At 39.5% G+C, this 19547-nt stretch overlaps 3 protein-coding genes across 6 annotated transcripts; 2 read left to right on the forward strand and 1 right to left on the reverse strand.

Annotated features, from left to right (window-relative positions):
* Nucleotides 1-409: 409 nt before the first annotated feature.
* LOC137946542 (calmodulin-like protein 3) lies at nt 410-1543 on the forward strand. The gene has a single exon (XM_068792884.1). The coding sequence runs from the start codon at nt 631-633 to the stop codon at nt 1243-1245; it is 615 nt and encodes a 204-aa protein (XP_068648985.1). The 5' UTR covers nt 410-630; the 3' UTR covers nt 1246-1543.
* Nucleotides 1544-1833: 290 nt separating this feature from the next.
* LOC137945815 (PTI1-like tyrosine-protein kinase At3g15890) lies at nt 1834-7772 on the reverse strand. Its single transcript, XM_068791858.1, has 4 exons — nt 7459-7772; nt 7149-7290; nt 3003-3265; nt 1834-2812 (listed from the first exon to the last, which is right to left on the reverse strand). Exons 1-4 carry the CDS (start codon nt 7500-7502, stop codon nt 2170-2172), a joined length of 1092 nt encoding a protein of 363 aa, XP_068647959.1. The 5' UTR covers nt 7503-7772; the 3' UTR covers nt 1834-2169.
* A 6369-nt stretch (nt 7773-14141) lies between these two features.
* On the forward strand, nt 14142-17067 carry LOC137946490 (auxin-responsive protein IAA31-like). Of its 4 annotated transcripts, none has more exons than XM_068792804.1 (5): nt 14142-14591; nt 14691-14902; nt 15022-15115; nt 15218-15284; nt 16760-17067. In XM_068792804.1, the coding sequence occupies exons 1-4, from the start codon at nt 14368-14370 to the stop codon at nt 15267-15269; spliced, it is 582 nt and encodes a 193-aa protein (XP_068648905.1). In that variant the 5' UTR covers nt 14142-14367; the 3' UTR covers nt 15270-15284; nt 16760-17067. The 4 variants fall into 4 exon arrangements, with proteins under 4 accessions (XP_068648905.1, XP_068648907.1, XP_068648906.1 ...); XM_068792806.1 differs by having other exon boundaries at nt 16763-17067; XM_068792805.1 differs by lacking the exon at nt 16760-17067 and adding an exon at nt 16626-16753.
* The last annotated feature ends 2480 nt before the right edge of the window (nt 17068-19547 follow it).

Here is a 19547-nt window from a genome sequence, read left to right on the forward strand (position 1 = left end):
TCCACGTTCTCTGCTTTCTGTGGTTATAGCCCGGCCCTTCATAGCTCGTATGTTTCAGACGTGGTTTCAACTTTTAAATTTTTTTCATTTTAATTTCCTATAACAACAGATATTATCACTACGAATCGAGTTCTTGCGTGATGGAGCGGCAAGAAAGCATCTGCTAAAGCATAGTTCTTGTTATTAAAAGTCATAGGACCCGAATCACTTTATTCCTCCATTACCAACTCAGAGGCGTTCCATTTATGTACAGGTAGAGAGGCATGTTTTGATTAGAATCACCTACTTCTAAGCCATGGATGGCGCTTATAAGAGGGCCAAAGACTGCAATTCAGTGTGTCTCATCTAATAAGGTTCTCTCCCTTAATTTCCCGATTGGCAGCCACCTACACCCACACTGTTGGTTATCTTAATTTTCACGCGGTGTAGTCTTCTCGAGACCTGGTTTCTGCTACTTCGAGTGCAAACGCCCACGATTGGCCGTTATTATAGTTTCACGCGGTTTGTGAGATCAAACGTCGCTGGTAGCTTCTCTCTCTTCAGCTCTAAAGCAAGCTCTTTCACTTCCCCACACGCTCTTTTTCTTCCTCTATCTTCGTCGTCTTCCTCGTCCTCTGGTTCACGGACATCATGTTGACCCTTTTCTTGCTACCAGTGCTCTTCATTTGTGGCCTTGTCTGCTTCATCTCTCCCTCGAAGTTCATATCCTGGGTTTATGATCTCCTCCCAATGGCAAGGAAAGTCGTCGCTGCGCCGACCAGAGCCACCATCACCAAGAGAAGCCAAATCGACAAGGCTGAGCTGGAAATGGTCTTCGCCACCTTCGACAAGAACGGTGACGGGTCCATCACGAAGCTGGAGTTGAAAGAATCACTGGAGAATTTAGGCCTCTTTGTCACCAAGGAGCAGATTAGTACCATGGTTGAGAAGTTCGACTCGAACCAGGATGGTCTGATAGATTTAGAGGAGTTCTGTGCTCTGTACGAATCTATGGTAAAGGGGGAAGAAGATGAGGGAGAAGGAAAAGAGCTGGACAGTTTGAAGGAGGCTTTCAATGTGTTTGATGAGAACGGGGATGGACTGATAACCGCGGAGGAACTGGGTCTGGTCATGACTTCCTTGGGACTAAATCGAGGGGCGGAAGACTGCAAGAACATGATCAAGAAGGCAGACAAGGATGGCGACGGTAAAGTTAATTTTGAAGAATTTAAGCTCATGATGCAGTCAAGAACAAGTCCCACCTAGTGCCTGTCCAATCCTTTTCCTGTAAATAAATCCTGTAAATAAAGCCTATCACTCTCTTTTAAATTCTCGACTTGAAAATTTGAAAATTGAAATGGTAGATTATCCTGTCCTGTTACTGTAGTGTCTCCCATTTTTTTTAAAGTTTTAATAGCGGGAAAAGGAGGAAATTGAAGAAGAAAAAAAAACACCAACACCAACAACTATGGATGGATGGTAGGTATTTTCAAGATTTAAGACCCATGACCCCATTGAAGACTTTATTTTTTTTTTCAATAACTGCAAGCATTGATTAAGGCTATACATGTCTTGCAGCACCTTCCTTCTTCATTGAAGTACCAACTTAGATTCCAAAAAGAGACACCGGTAGGGACAGTTTGTTTTCTGGCGTCAGCTTTCCTACCTTGTAGAGCACATTAATGAACATATGAACTTCTTTTTTGCTTTTATAGAGATGTGTTAGGTGAGGAGCAAGTAACATATAGAGAGGAGGCCTTGGGGCAGAAAGGGAGGGCAGCCCCTACCATATTCCCGCCACCGGATGGCCTTGCCCGAAGTACTCAGAGATATGAAAGGGAAAGTGCAAAGAAGAAAAGAAGCGAAGGATGACCATTACCAATTTACCATGCTGTCGTCTGAAAGAAGAAGATATACAAGTTGTTATCTGTATAAGCAATATTAAAAATAATTAACACACAAACCAAATCCCTTCATCTCCAAACCACGCTTTCAAATGAGAATACAACAAAAAGCTTTTTGCAGAAATGCTGAAATTACATGGAAGCACAAAACAATCAACCGCCTTCTTTTTACTGAGGAGCCGAAACAGATATCACTAGATAAAATTTGGTGAGTACCCTATCAGGTTGTCCGCCCAATTTATGTTGGGGACTAACTTCGTATACAAGTTCAAACACCAAACAACTATTAACTGCCATCGGTAACTTCATCTCCAGAACTAGCAACTTGTTTAACCTCTTTAGGATCTTTTTCCTCGGAAATGAACTCTGAGCTATCTTCCTGAAGGGGTGAATCTAACCTGAATAATTCATCATTTTCCAAGCTAGATAACTTCTCTTTTGACTCTCCTTTTAGCAATTCCACCACCTCAAGTATTGTTGGTCTCTTCTCAGGCCTACTTTGAGCACACACAAGTGCAATGAGCACCACCCTCTTCAGTTCTTCCTGCACATACTTCCCGCTCAACTTTGGGTCTGCTACTTCATTGAATCTTTTCTCACGAACCAAAGGAAGTGCCCAGTCAGTGATGGTCCTCTTAGTTGTGGAGTTTAATTTCTCAATGGGTTTCTTCCCACTAGCTATCTCTAGTAGCAGTATGCCAAAGCTGTACACATCACAACTCTCTGAGGCTTTACCAAACATAGCATACTCAGGAGCAAGGTAGCCAAGGGTACCTTTTACCCTAGTCGTAACATGAGTTGCTCCATCCGGTATGAATTTTGCAAATCCAAAATCAGCGACTCTGGCCTGGAAATCTGAATCCAGCAGTACATTACTTGCTTTAATGTCTCTGTGGATAATATGAGGCATTGCATGATGGTGGAGATAGCTACAAAGCACAAGAACTTGGTCAATAGATACCAGAGTAAAAAATAATAATAATGCAGTAACAAGTATCAAAATTAAGAAAAGCAGTGTGGTTTGTTTGTTTATTGGCAGGAATAACAGGCACAGGAAGTTTTTCAATGTGGGTCAGTCACTAATACAAGCAACATAAAAGACACTGATAAGAAACTCACAAGATACCATCAGCTGATCCAAGAGCTATCTTCATCCGTCGCGGCCAATCAAGGAGGCACTCAGATGAATGCTGTCCATGGAGATGAGATAGTAAACTCAGATTGGGCATGTAATCATAGACTATAAGACGCTCTTGCCCTTCAGCACAGTAACCACGTAAATTGAGCAGATTTTTGTGTCTGACTCTTCCTAAGATCTCAACCTCTACAGCAAATTCCATTTCAGCTTTGTTGCTCCAGACTTTCAGCCTTTTAACAGCGATCTGCCAAGGTAACCTAGTTAGACAATCCATTCATGGAAACACTTTATAATTAAAAGCTCAGTCAGATGATCAAACAACTGGATGCTGAAACATCTATTGATTTCGACAACTTGAATCTGAGTAAAGTAGTCAATGTCAAGAAACCGACTCCTTAGCAATTTGAGGGTGACACATGTAAAACTGCAGAACTAAAATTTAGGAAGCTTCTGGGAAAAAAATGAAATTTAAATTCACTACTTTACAAAAATAATCCAAAATAAAAGCCTCAGGCTCAAGCACATTCAGTGATTTTCGCTGCAGAGACCTAATGGTACCAATCTGAATATCAACCTGTGCCAAAGATCTTGCATCCTAGACTTTGAGGATTGCTGGACTTACAAGGGAAAAAAGAGAACATATGAAGTATGATCATCGTCTGCTTTTCAGAAAGCTTAAGCATCAGAAGAATTTCAACTACACACTCAAAACCCATCAGAAAATTCAAATAGCAGTATACATGTATCAATTACAAAAGGTTCCCCCAGATAAAAAATATCAATGAAAGTCATGGCGCAATCAATTCATTCTTGTTATCACATACAGGAAACAAGACAAACCCAAAAATTATTAAATTTTAATATCAGATGTCAAATATAATTAAAATTGTGCATTAAAATCTTAATTAAACCATTTTAAGTGCCCATAAAGTAAAAGTTCTCACTCTAAAATATAGAAATAACAGACAGAAGTTTGCTTTATTCCACATTCCATAGACAACTTTCTACATTCTAAAAAATTGCAACTAATCAAGTAATTCTAGCCAAAGGAAATCATAACCAACATGCAGCAAACTCCGGAGCTGATAACTAGACTGATTTGATCAATTGATCAAACTAATAACATAAAGCAATGGTTTAGAGTCCAAGCCTAGAAAATGAACATGTTCCAGAGCAAATAAATAAGGGATAAAGTAGGAAAGAATATAAATTTGTAATTATTAAACTACTGATACTATATGAAAATTGATGTTCTAAATGAACTGCTCATTAGAAAATGATAAAGGAAGATGATACAGACGTAGCATCAGTTTCTCAGTAAAAGTGAGACAAAAGAACTAGTACAAAGTTAATTTGACAGGGAATGCTAAAGACATGAGATCAAGAGCCTTGCTTTTTTTTCTTTGAGAAATATCAAGAGCCAATTTTTATTTTTTTGAAATGTCAAGAGCCAATTTTAAATCCAATGAGACCACATTAATGGTTTATTATGCCCTCTTGTCCAATAAATAGTGTACACAAGTTGCTTCAAGAGATAAATATTTGAAGAGGGAAAGAGGCAGAACCAAGTTTGGCTGCACCTAACTTCTTTAAAAAATTTACTCTATTTACAAGAATGCCATTTATTTTATTCTATTTACAACAAGTGCCATTTTCTCCATTTCATCATCTTAAATTAATAAAAATAAGCGAAAATATAAAAATAACATTAGCATGAATGCATAGGGTAATATATTAATAAGAAAAAGTTGAATTTTAAGTAATTCAATTCAACTTTTATGGTGAAAATAAAAATTGAATGAACCTAAGCTTATATGGACCTATTCCTTTTTTCCTTTTTCCGTGTTTGAATTATTTAAATTAGTTTACTTATTCAAGCAGTGTCTTTCTTAAAAAGCATATGCAGCTTAGTGCCAGTGATTTAAGAGTATCAGATTGAGCCAATAATGCTTAAATCAGATTAACATCTGAAAATTTTCCCCTTTGCCAAGTGTTTAGAACCCAATGTGTCCAGGTGAAAAGTGGTCACAAACTACAAGTTTGAATAAATTATGGATTTCAACAGGTATATTATATCAGCTTCTGTCAGTAATTATGACCTCGAATCTTCTGTAGAAAATACACGACCGACAAAGGTTTTAACTATAAGCGAGGTCGATTAATTAATATTCTACTAAGATATTGGAGGAAAAAATTTAACAAAAGAAAAACCATAAATGTTTCTTTGATAAAACAGAATAAAGGAGGGGTTTATTTAAACCCAACATAGTCGAGACATGTAACAGGGGTCCTGAAATTTTAAAAATAACAAGGCAATCCAAGGACCCCTACCTCCAGTAAACATGGCCCAACAGCTCTCCCACATTTGATATGATACATCACCACTTGACCATGACACAAAGGCTGTGGTGGTGGTGGCAGACGATGATGATATATTTGTTTTGGTTTCATAACTATAATATGGAGCCCAATCACTTCTCCAATTTATTAAGATTAAGACACCTAAATGGGCTCAATTCATTTATCATCAATAGGCATGCCTTTCTTGTACTGATCTATCCACAGCATTTAGATTCTCATGGTCTCAAGACAAAGAAACAGTAATCATGCCTAATACAGTTTGAAAGTTCTCTGAAACATGGCAATAGCTCATTCATCATTTCCCGAAGCATAAAGAAAGATTTAATGGTGTAAAAGGTGATCTAACATGTGAATCAGTAATTACCAAGATCGTCTTGTGCCAAGCCTATGACCAAGGTAATCTTGTACGAGATAAGAAAGAATCATGCAATCTCAAGAAGATCTACATCTTTTTTATGCCAAGTCCTGAACAAGTTTGGAGCATCCCCTTGCCCCCAATCACAATCAGAACAGCCAACTATGGAGCAGTATGACCCACATAATACTGTCACAAGAGACCTCCAAGTCGAGACTTTTGGGGATGTACAAACACTAAGGAAAAGTAGGTGAAACATCCTAACAAAAGTATCAAGGCCAGACGAATGAGACCTAAAATGGCAAAAGCAGAACCATCATCTAAGACCCCATCCAAATAGAAAATTAAATGTCAGTGTAATCCTTAATCTGCTAGACTAGAATTTGGTTTCCCACTGACTATAGACTGGTACCACTTCAGACTAAAATTAGGCTGTGTGATAATCTTATAAGTTGGCTAACTCTTATTGTGAGATTGGATGCGGCTGATGGAGAGAACAACAAACACAAGATCCAAAATAAAAATGGAGGCAAGTGAATCATCAAAAGTTCTGACAGTGGATGGCACTCCACCTTCATATGCCCCAGAATCCATCTGGATGTTGTCTAGAGAACCATGAGAATCAAATTTTTAATTCTTTTATTATTTTTTGTGGAAAATGGGAAACAATTTCAAGTAAGACTAAGAAAGATGCATACATGAGGGAAAAAAATCTCTACAATGATGTAGGATGGAGCCCAATTCTATCCCAAGATGATTAGCCACTTAGGAGGGTTATTGTTAAACCTTATAATCCATTAATTGTTCTTAAAACTTTTCAATGTGGGCCTGTTTCCTACTCAACAAATGACTTGGACTGATGAAAGGGAGAGTTCGCTTTCTCTAAATACGCAGTTAAAATTGCTTTGGTCCTGAGATTTTGAGAAGCAAAAAGTGCAGACAACGCTGCAGGGAAATTGCACAAGATAGCATTTTAAGTTTGCTGTAATTGCTATGAGAGTGACCCTGATCCTCCAGATCCATATGAATCAAAAGACCGAAAAACTACTTGTACCCGCTAAGGGTATTTGGCTAACAACTGGCATGCCAATGTTGCCGACAATAGGGAACAATGAGGAAATCGATGGCATCTCATTGGGTTACACCTGCATCTTGATATTCTAATTTGATTAATTGAATTCCAGAATTCCAGCAACCAGGTAACTAACTTTTATAACTTTCATAACAAAAAGGTTAGTAAAAAAAGCACTTGATTTTTGCAACCAGTGAAGAAAACAGTGGAATTCAAGAGAGTAGTAAAAAACCACATCCAAAATGCAAACAATAAAAAAAAAAAAAACGAAGTAAATCAAAGTAATGGCAAAAGAAGGAAAGCAGAAGTTGAAGTCTATGAGACACGTTGATTCCGTACTTGGGATCCATCCCACAGCTGTCCCCAGTAGACACTCCCAAATCCCCCTTCTCCAAGCTTGTTGTCATAGTTAAAATTGTTGGTCGCCGAATGCAATTCCTTCAAAGAGAAAATCCTCCACGTAGTTCCCTTCCTCTCCTTTCTGTAAAACCATCAAACGTTGACAAGTAAATTAAAAACAATAGCTACAACCCTATCCCAGACATAACAACCACTCTATGCAGCTTATTGCTATACAAGAAATGAAGAAGAAAAAAAAATGACCAAACCATTCAAACAAAGGTTCCTATATCTCTTTCCCTGCACCTACCGATCCGAGTCCTTCCCGCAGCACAACTTAAAACAGGAAGCCATATCGAAACAAGCGATTTTTGCCGTGAATGAGGGACAGCTGAGAGCATCACAGAAGAGTCACTTCTTCTGCGATTGCTTGTGCTTACCAAGTGACGAGAGAAGAAAACGACGAGCGGAACGGAAGTGTTATTTTACTTGATGTGAGCAGCCATTTTGGAGGGGTGGGGGTTGCGAAAGTGATGGCCCTACGGAGAGAGAAATTGCAATGCAAGCAACCGCCGCAGCAGCACCAGCCTTTGCCAAAAATTATCACGCACATGAAACTGCCGTTTTCTCCTCTTAACCTTTTTTCTTTCCGACCTCAACTTGTGCTTACTTTACTTTATTGTCTATAAAAAACAGGAAATTCGGGCAGCAAGCCAACCCTTCTGAGCGTATAGTGGTCCATCCTAAAGCGGGCCCGCTCAAGACCAAGTGGGCCAGGTGTGGGTATGTTTTGGAAAAGAAAGTGAAAAAACAGGAAGGGGAAGGATACGGATAAAATTGCCACGACGAACACTCAACGTGGCTCCCACGACAAAAGTGGGCCAGTGGCTGGACTCGAGGGCTGGCCCGTAATTCAATCACATTATGACAAAGTAACAAGCGTGGAGGAATTTAAAAAAAGGGATTAGGAGCAGAATCAGGGATGATTGCTTGGGGGGAGATTAATTTGGAATTATTTGTGTAACCACCGAAAGGAGCGAGAGAGCGGAGGAGTGTGCCTCCGTCCCTCTCTGTACCACGTATGCACGAGAGTCCAACTAACCGACCAACCAACCAACCTACCTACCAACCAGCCCCTCCGGCGGCCTTGATTTTTTATTTATTTTTTACTAATTTCACTGAAACATCTCTGCCACTGCTTCCATGTCCTTCTTCATGATAAAATACTTGGGCAAATTTTTTTCAAAATAGGATGTGCTTAGTTCAAATTTAACCATAATTGGGAATGGGGGAACTACACAGGGTACACCCAGCTTGAATTCTACACAGACCAATTCTTTCAGAGCTTGCATTTAGAGGACACCATGTACCTTTTCCTGCATAGCACACAGGCTACCGTGTATCCTCTGATGTTAGCACTTAGCACCGAACTTCTTAATCCTTCTTTGTTCTTGAAGAACCTATTGCTCTGTCCATCCAAATGAATCATCATGTGGGCCTTCTGCCATGATAATCTTCGTGTTTTATGGCAAATGCATGTGTTCATCTGAGAGACAACATGGGAAACCAACTTCTCCCCCTCGCAGTAAATAGCTGAAAGGAGAGAAAACATGATAAGAGCTATTTTGATATCAATGGCCTTACCAGACCGTGAAATCCTGGTTGACCTCATGCTGCAAATAAGTGTAGTTCAGCACAGTTCTACTTTATATGTACCCTGTACTTGTTCTTGAGCTCATTTGAAGCTTAAGAGCATGAGCTTCACTTTCTTTTTGGATTTTGTTTTTTCTTTGTTGCTGTTGTTGTTTCCCCACTGATATACGCACTCAGTCCCTCAGCTTGCTTTACCTACTTTTTGCTTCTTTGGAATCTGGTTGTATGTTTCACCAAGTCTTTCAAGCAGTTATGTGAATGTTAGGACAGTTTGGTTTTGGGTGTCCTTAACATCAGTGGAGTTTCCACTGTTTTGTCAATGTTGGAAATGGTATTGCTAATTACTTCACCACCTCTTCCATTAAGCTTCTGTCACAGTTTGCGCTTGGGATTCTCTGGATTTTGTTGGCTTTCTCTTGTTGCCTGATCCCCACACAATAGGATGTTTTGAGGCATAGTTTTTATTAGCTCTTTTTATACTTTTAACCGGTTTCTTGTCTCTATTTATATCCTACTTTGAGATTTGGAGTTCTCCGGAGGTCAGATTACTTTCACAACATGTGCTTTTATTGGGCTTCTTATCCCATCTTCCTGGAGCAGATTGCAGCTGATTGTGCAATCTTACTGAATCCACCTCTGACGGTTCATTTAAAAATCTTGAACGTAAGAAGGTGGGCTGTGGATTCAGTGGAGCTATCAGAAAGTTCCAGGAGAGCCTTGTACAACTTTTAAATTGTTTCTGCATTTGGAAAATTTTAAAAGGTTATCACATGCTTTTTTTGAGGTCAACTTTGATATGTTGGTTGATGGTAGGATATTTGATCTACTTCCTGGGTACCTTTACCCGGACAAACGTGACTTATTCTCTTTTTTGAAATAAGGTGAGTGAGTTGATTTCTTTTGAAGAGATTCTCAATATGCAACTGACAGGCAATTTCTAACTTGTTTGCAGTCCAGTTCTTTACTCTCTCTGTCAAGGTGTGAATACCTTCAAAGAGAGATCCTTAGATATCAATAGTGATTTACGGCACATCTCTGAAGAAATCATAAGGCATTGTCAAAAGATCTTCTTCTCCTATTGTGGTCTCAGACTCCTCAACCTGCTAATTGCATAGCTGATAGTTAGCAAGGGAAGGGACAGACCATCTACTCATTGAGCAGGGTCCTCCCACTTCCTATAATCTTGTTTCCATGTCCTCTTTGGCACAGAGATGGCTCTCTGTTGTATTCTTTTCTTTTTTCTTAATCAATAAAATTACCATCATTCAAAAATGGACTGTTCATTTTGATTTCAGCATAAACTTACACCAGGCATGGCTGCTATGTTTCTGGCAGTCACATGGGATAATTAGAGGCAGCTTATATACTGACTACATCTGTCTATGCAGAGTTGCTCATGAAGCTAAAGAAAGACGGAGGAAGTGGGCCCTGAGAAAAACACAAGTAGAAGAGGAGACTGTTGCCAAAGAAATTTCAGAACCAGAACAGCTTCAGGAGCAGGATGAGGGGATGCATGGAATGCTTCCAAAGCACATCGTTGATGTTCTTGCAGCCCGTGAGAAGTACGTGTATTTCTTTGTTATATTTTTTGTTTGTTTATCTGTAGTTCAATTCTGTAGCAATCTAACACAAATGTTCTTCTTGGATGGGTTTTTTGAGATTTCCATATACCTGGATGCGTGTCACTACTTCAAATACACCACACTTATAAGGAAATTTTCGAGTTTGATATTTTGTTTACCTAAGGTTATGGCACAGAACTTCTTTAAAAAAAAAAAAAAGGTTATGGCACAGAATGGGTTTTTCCAAGAGACGATGTAAAGAAGGGGTTAGCCCGTCGATTGTCGACCAAGGAGCAGGCTCCATCACCCCAGTCCTTGAGTCTTGACAGAAGGGATCTGGTGAGAGATAGTACAGAGGTTCAGAGGGAACCAGGCATTAAAAGCGAGCGTGTGCAGAATACAAGAAGAAAGCCGGAGGTGTGGAGAGGCGGTGGAGCAAGAAGTTGATAGACGACGTCATCTTTGGCTTGGTGGAGGACAGCGGCTGCAACGACCACCTCGCCTCTCTCATTCGCTGCCTCCTGCGCTGGGTTTCTTTCTGGACAGTTACACGAACGCTGCCCACCTTACAGTATCATTTTATCGCCACTCGCTGCTTCCGCTGCCCCGCTCAATGGCAAACAACCGGACAAAGCCGAAAAAATGTAATTGTTTACTTTTGCAAAACGTAGATAGCATAAGCATCTCCATCAAGAGATTCACGTGCTTTCTTCACATCTTCATTGATGTTTCATACCAGGGGCGCTCAGAAAAAAAACCCAAGAATGAAGGCTGCCGAGAGTGTTTCGAATTATCTTCAGAGTTACCGTTCGGTTTGTCCTTCCAAACATCTCGCATCAATGAACAGATACATTGTCGTGGCTTATTTTCGACAAATCGGGGGGTGAGGGTATTGTGGAGGATTGGCCGCTCTATTTGACATCTTTTTACAGTTTCATCTGAAGAAAAAGGTGGTCTTTCTTTATTTATTTTTTCTTACTTTTCTTTCGTTGTAGTCTTGTAGATAGACTACTGTGACAAGATGGAATTAAATTTTATAACAAAGACAATAGCTAAAGAGTGAGTATTATAATGAGAATACCCTAAACGCCACATAATATAACGAAACTCGAAACCACCGGAGGGCATGGGGGGACAATCCGACAATCCTCGCTGATATGCAGGCCGGTTGGCACCTTTGGAATCGGCAGATCATTTATTCTCCTTCTGAGTCTTTTGTACCTTTTGCTCGCTACTGTTAAAGACTTGAAACACCCACTTAACAGTTCAATATTGGGTCGCGTACTCTGTAAATTGTAAACGACGAGCAAGACCATTAATTTCTGTGGGAGTTACCAGCATTCCAATCAAAAGTCCCTGCTATTTGCTATATCTTCAGCTGTAAAGAAAGAAAAAGTGCTGCAGAGCTTAGGAGTACTGCCCAACCATCTCATAATCCGTCCAGCCGCGGAAGGGAACTGGCGAGAAAAAGTACGATGTCGAGAGGGAAGGGGGGAAGTGGGCGTTAAAGTCGGCGTGTGGAGTGTGAAGTAAAAAAAAAAAAACACGAAATGAGAGAAGGGAATAGAAGCAGAGAAATGTCGGTGTCGAGAGGTTGCTGGAGGAAGATGGTGATAGACAGCATGACGCTGTCTTTCGTTTGGTGGAAGACAATCGCTGCTACGGCCACTCCCAAATTCTAACGCGCTGCTTCCTGCTCGGGGTTGCTTTGTGGGCACTTAGACCAACACCGATGCCCAATTCTGAACCTTATCGCCTCTCCCTGCTTCCGCCGCCCTGATCTTCTGAATAATTCTACCATAGCAACCCAATTCAAGCTTCCTTCAAATGCCAGGTTTCTGCTTGGATTTAGACAACATTATTTTGTGTAATTTGACTTAGAATTATTGTTAACAAGAAATTACCCAAATCTGAATTTTTCTTCAGATTTTATTTTGAAATCGTACTATATTTCATTAATGGTTAAATTTGAAAAACAATTATTCACAACTTGGATCATTTAACTTGTCCGAATTTATTGATGTTCGGAACGAAAGTCGCCGAATCCTCAAAAGAGAAGGAAAATCTTGAAAACCCTTTCGAATTTGAGCGGCTCAAGAAAATTTAAGTTAGAAAGATTTGAATCTTAGGAGCAGTTCCGTCCACTGAATTTGTCGGAATCATGAACTTAAGATAAATAAAGAAACGAAGGAGATAAAGAAAGATCACAGATCCGTTCTGCGAGTAGGAAGGAGAGGCTGTGCTCATAAACACTCGCTGCTGGCAATGGAATCTCAAGTCTCGGAGGAAAAATTAAGTCATTTTTACTACTATGGGTGGGGAAATTTGATAGAACACATAATCAAGTAAAAATTACACCTCGACCCCGAGTAATTTGTACCAGACACATTTAAGTCCACTTATCTACACGTGCCACCCGTGCCACAGACCGACATCATCCGGGACCTACATGCCCACAAGTGTGTGTGTATGTGTTCCACAATAATGGGGTGGGTGGTTGAGCCCTGAGCGAGACCCTGGGCTGTATCAACTGAACTGGCTCGACGGTTGGGGTAGATAAGCGAATGCGTGTGGGCCCTTTTGGTACGGGCTCGTTATTAAGAGACATAAAGTGGGGTTTCACCACACGTGCATGAGTCCTGTTGCGGGAGAGTGGAGTCACCCGTCCCATTGCGATAAGGAATGTGTGGGATTCTCCCAACACGTGTCACGTGTTCACAGGTAACCTTGCCACATGATCATCACATGGCCTCTGTGGGACACCGGCTCAAAGATTTTTCATTAATTTTGTGGGATCATGTTGGAAAAATTTGGCAGAATATTCAGGTGGGGAGGAAGAATTAAAGGAGGATTTGTCGTTTCCGGAAATGAAATAAAAAGTAAACTTTGGTAAAGAATCTGCTTCTTCTTGCTTTTGATTGGGCACTGAGTAGACTTCATTACAAGATTTGAGACTATCAGGGTCAAGATATTCTCAGCATCAAATTTGGAAAAAGAGAAATTCATATCCCTGATACAAGGAAAAAAAGAGAGAGAGAGAGAGAGTCCGACGCCCAAAAGCTAAATGCTTTATGGCTTTATGCCAAAACTGACCCACTTTACAATCAGCCCAGCCCTTGTCTTGGGACTACTTGGGATCTGTCATCTCTGTCGTCCATGATTCCTAATATTTTTCAAGTAGGAAGAACAGAAAAGACCTCAAATGATGGCATTAAGAAACAATTATAAAGTATTAAGTGAGTCTCATCAGAAGGCATTCAAAACCAGGTCCCCTCTTGCTCTCGCTTTAACAATTGAAGGGGAAGATACGTCCAGGTGTCCAACAACTCCAGATAAGGCATCACCGACGCAAGTAGAAACCTGCACCCGACGTCCTCAGGGACCAAATCCGGTGAGCCCAGAGGGACTGATCAAACAGTGCAGTTAGTGGTCCATCCCGACGGTGTGCATGCGGCTGGCATTTGGTGAGTTGGTTATGTCACCCTAGTCACAGGGCTTGTCTCTTTCCTGCAATTTATGGCAGTGGTGTAGCAGCTTTGAACTGGAACCCTGTGTGGCCTGGCTTGCAGCTCAAGTGGTCCAAGACCGCCACTAAGGTCAAGTCTGGAACCTGCCCTTGCCACCAAATACGAGAGGAAGAGAGACTCTGGAAGTCTTTCCTCTCCCGTGTCTGGCGAGGGAAGAAGACGGAGGGATGAAAACGACACTGTCTCCCCGCAAAAGGGTCATCTATGGGGACAGCATCGTATCCAGTCGGGAAAAAGGCCGACAGAGAAAAAGGGCAGCCGAGTGCACCCAGACCACGACGCCCTTCTTCTAGGACGGCCTCCTTCAATCCCTGTCGGCTCCCGTCCTGTCCGCCTCTTATCTCGCCATTCCTCTTCTCCGGGTATAAATCCCTCCCGGCACTTGTTCATCTCTCTACCTAGTCACCGCCCCGTCCTGCGCTTCTTCCTCTTCTCTGCTGCCTGCAGTGATCGATCCTTTTTCTTGATCGAAAAACTATGGAACTTGAACTGGGTCTGGCTCTTCCCAACCATTCGATAAGTTTCTTTGATCTCAACTGCGACCGTCCCAAGGAGACGAAGATCCTGACCACCAAACGCCCCTTCTACGAGGCCTTCGAGGATACACGTCCATCCACCCCCACGCTCCCGCTGTTGTGGACTCCTCATCCTCGGAAGGACAACGACCAGATCCCCGACGACTCCTCCCATGCACGACCCAAGTCAGTCTTCCCGCTTCCTCACTACAAAGTGGCTCATCGGTTTGTCACTAACAAGTGAGGTTACTGATCCTTTTGTTTCTGGTGTTCTGCTGTCTGCAGCGAGAAGCGTGTAGTGGGATGGCCCCCTGTCAAGTCATGGAGGAAGCACCTTTGCGCTGGAGGAGAAGCAGCTTATAAACGGGGAGCCGCTGCGCCGTCCTTGTACGTGAAGGTGAAGATGGAGGGAGCGGCCATTGGAAGAAAGATCGATCTCTCTAACTGTGATTCTTACCAGACGCTCAACTCCACCTTGAATCGCATGTTCAATATAGGTATATACTACTAATCCTCAGGACCCCATCCCTAACCCGTTTGTTAATCCTTCTCTCTCTCTCTCTCTCTCTCTCTCTCTCTCTTTCTCTTATTATCTGCTCTCTTGCTGCGCCAACAGATGAGACCGGCGTCACCGGAGCCAACACTCGTTACACTCTCACCTACCAGGACAAAGAAGGGGACTGGCTACTCGCAGGGGATGCAACCTGGGAGTACGTCTTCTTTTCCTAAACCATTTGATAATCTTAATTAAATTCATAACTTTTACCCATCAAAATCATAATTAATGGTGAACTTATTTCTTCGTGTGACAGAACATTTATTCAGTCTGTACAACGTCTGAAGATACAGAAGAAGGGACAGTAGAAGGAGACCACTCCGGTAGGCCACATTTTATCTATGTACCAGACTTAGCAGCGATAACCAGGCTTTAGAGCATCTTCTGCATCTATGACAACGGACTGTATATTTTTACATATTCAGACATATATTAAATAGACCTCTGCAAGAGTTAATTTAATTTGATCTAATGTTTATGTAACGTGTATGTCTCTCCTTCTAAATAAAAGGGAAGAAAACGTCTTACATAGTGTATTCATTATTTTTGTTACATTGAATGGGGGAGATGGGTCATCCTTTTATTGGCCCTTAATGTGGCTAAGGAAAGGAAGATAAGAAAGCTGGGGAGGTCCTCCTCTCTATTTTTATTTGAGCTTTTTACCAAAATAACCATTTCAAAAAACATATTTTGAAAAACAACGACGCCATGAACTTATTTTGAAAAATACCCAATTTTGATCGGTCTATTGTACATGTGTACAGTCAAAGGTGACACGTAAGCTTTGACTACTTACATGTTGTCATGTCATTAGTACACAGATGAAAACATCACTACCATGTCATTAGTTTGACATGTCATCTTCCACCTAAGCTGCCATGTCATTATATATTACCCTCTTTTTGCCTTGTCATCTCTTACTACGTAAGCCCTCACTTATATTTTTTCATTCGAATCTCTCTTCCTCAATCTTTCTCCTCGCCTCTACTCTCACTACTGTCACCGCTCGGACTCGGTCGTTCCCCTACTACCGCTGCTCGGCCTCAACACCCCCTCTCAACCGCTCTCTCTTCGTCTCAACCTAGACTTCGTCTCAGCCTCATCTCTCATTCTTCTTCTCCGTTCCCCTCTGTTCATCTTCTAGCCGCCCCTTTCTCAAAACCGAAAACTATCATTTCATCTCTTCGTCGCCCCCTCTCTCAAAACCGAACCCTATAATTTCCTCATAGCGCCCCCTCTCTCAAAACCAAACCCTATAATTTCCTCTGAACGCACCCTCTCTTAATACCCTATTATTCAACTCTCTCGTTGTCCCTTCTCTCAAAACCGAAGCCCTACTCACCTTCCAAACCCGAATTTGAATTTCAGAAGCCGATTTAGCAAGGGGATTTTTTAGGGTTTTTTTTAATTGAATCTAATTATTGTGTTTAATTATAATGTTGATTTGAAATTAGGTGTTTAATTACTGTATTGATTTTTTTGTGATATACTATTTAATTTTTGATTTTATGTTAATGAAATTTCTGTCAATTGCAGATAAATTAAAATTATTGTAAAGTTTAATTTTAGTTTATGGATTTTCTATATAATTTTCTGTATCTTAGTTTATGGATTCCTATTTAGAGTTTTCAAATTAAGAAAAAAATGATTGAAACTGTGTGCAGATTGGTAATGGGTGGATAGACTTGGAGACAGACCAGAATAGCTTTATAGATTATGCATGGAGTCGTGCAATGATATCATATGAAAGTTAGAGGGAGATTTTAATTTTTCTCTTATTGATGAAACTACTTGGCAGAAGGATGACTCTGGTGATGAGGAAAAGGAGCGTCGCCACGGCAAACATCACCACCATTGCAAGCATTATGATGATGAATGAGCTAGGTGTACCTTTGGTTGTTGAGACAACTTTTAAAAATTTTGAATGCATAATTTTATCTTGCTAAATAAATGAGGTTTGTCCTCTATGTTGGGTTTGCTTTACAGCTTCAGTCTATCTGGTTTGCCTTGGAAGGTTGTTAGAAAAATTGGGTGTGTTATAACTTGGTTCAAGAAATGTAATTTCAGTCTTTCGAACCCGTGTCAAATATGTCGGGACACCATGGCTCCCATTAATGATCTCTTTGACATCATCGATATGTACAACATTTACTCTCCCTTGTGCCCTGACCACTACTTAACATTTTTTCCTTTAATGCTTCCATCGAGGGTTTTAAACCTACAACATGAAAAGGGCTTTAAACCACAAATATATCGATATATTTATTTTTTAAACTCAAATAAATCTTCATATTTTTTCAGTTAATAAATATTTTAAATTGATAATAAAAGGTGTTGTAAGATTTTTAATTAACTAATTTTTTTAATAATTTATTATTTTTTAAATAAGGTGATAAAAGTATACAAATAAATTGTATTTTTAAACTCTAAAATAAATTATATATATATATATATATATATTTAATTTATAAATATTTTAAATCCATAATAAATGGGTAAGAGTAAGATTTTTTCTATTTATAAATATTTTAAATTTCTAAATATTTTAAATATAATTAGTATACTTATGTTATTTTTTATTTTTTAAAATATAAAGTAATAAAAAGAGTAACGATATATATTTTTTAATTAATAAATATTTTAATTGATATTAAACGGTGTTAAATAGGTAAGAGTTAATTTTTTAATTGTTTATTATATTTTTTAATAATTTAATATTTTAGATATAAGGAAATAAAAAGTGTATTTTATTTTTTGTTTTTTTAAAATTTATTCAAATTTTTTATCATTTAATGATGTGGCAGATAACGTGTCAGAATAATGATGTGGCAAACGATGTGTTCATCTACCTTATTGCACTGATGACATGACGACATGTAAGCATTCAAAGCTTACGTGTTGCCTTTGACTGTACACATGTACAGTGGACCGATCAAAGTTGAGTATTTTTCAAAATAAGTTGATGACGTCGATGTTTTTCAAAATATGATTTTTGAAATGGTTATTTTGGTAGAAAACTCTTTTTATTTCTTCATGCAACTAATATAGAAACATAGAGGAGATCCACCCACACATTTGCTCTATCTTTTAGAGTAAAGTTGAGGGAGCACCTTGGCACATTCAACCATTAAGATAAGCACATTGTCTCCCCCATATTTCCATTAATAACATATAAGCCTGGATTCTTCTAATATGAAAATTTTGTACATAAGAAAAATGCAATTATAAACCTGTAACAAGTGACATATAATTTTTTTTAATAATAATATAAGTTGTTTGAAAATATGACATCTAAGAGGGCTCTTTTGTAAGTTATTTTTTTATAAGTTGTTTGAAAAAATAAGTGTTTTAATAAAATAATAATATTAGATTTGGAGTTCATCATGTCCCAGCCCTAGCAAGGAAAATATATGAACCGTCTCCACATTTAGTAGGGTAGTGCAGGGAGCCAGTGAATCCCACTCCATGTCGTCTCTATAGAGAATCTCTCGTTGCCCATGAATTCCTCTCCACTGCTGTCTACCATTTTTGTCTTCCCTTCCAAAGGGCTAAAGAATTAGTTATAAAGATGCATGCAATATGTAAGCAATCAAAATCCTTAAATCCTTAAGTCAAGGTAACAAAAACTAGAATTGGATTCCTATCAGTGAAATTGCAAGGATTTTTACGAGCATAGAAAGTAGAAGAAGAAATGCTTAGTTTTAATGAACTCAAGAAAGTCATGAAAGAGTGGGAATAAGAGGTAGGGGGTGGGGTGTTGGTGTCAAGTTTCTCATACTTTGTTTCCTGGCTTGAAAAGAAGGGAAGATGAAAAAAGGCAAACTACAACATTTGTTTCCTCTTGACAGCTATGGAATATTCTCTACGAGAGTTGTTGAATCCTTATAAATTCCAATTCCTCCCCAGATTGTATGGATATTTCATGTCATGTTGTGTGTGTCACATGGCAAGTACTTGACTCTCTCCAAGAGGTGATAAGAAATCAATCACAAAGATATATGTAAGAAGTCAAAACTTCAAGCTACTATAGCGGAAAATAAGGGTGGCATCGAGTCAAGCCCAAGTTCGAACCTGCATATGTTCTAGTTTGGCTTGATTTGAATACTTTGAACTTGAGCTCAGCCTTGAGCCTAAAATTGGAATCAAGTTCAAACCCAAAAACTTTAACCAAGTTTGAGCTCGAGCTGGCGCCATGTTCAAGCTCCAACCTATATTTAAAACTATAAAAATAATTAAAGAGAATATTGTGATGAATTTAGTATCATTGAACTACAAGCTATCATAGAAGAGTCAAAGACTTTGCAATGGAACATACTAATGTATAATAACTAGCTTAATAGACCTAAAAGAAAGAGCAAATATCTCCATCAATAGTATTTTTCCATTGGCTAACAACAACATTAGATGTTGAGGGACCCAAAAAGGCCGAATAATTGATCATTTTTTAGGTTTGAGGAAAATAAGAGCAACTATCAACCAACTGAAGAGGGAATTGACGAGTGCAATTAGGGTTTAAGGTATTTTTGTAAAAAGTTATGCTAACAAGTCGGTTCATGAGCTAAAGAGTCGAACTTGACTAGTTGTTA

This window comes from Aristolochia californica, unplaced genomic scaffold (genome assembly GCF_029961685.1).
Source record: "Aristolochia californica isolate CCGP_79_NKW_82.1479 unplaced genomic scaffold, dmAriCali1.0.hap1 SCAF_12, whole genome shotgun sequence".
NCBI classification, from domain to species: domain Eukaryota; kingdom Viridiplantae; phylum Streptophyta; class Magnoliopsida; order Piperales; family Aristolochiaceae; genus Aristolochia; species Aristolochia californica.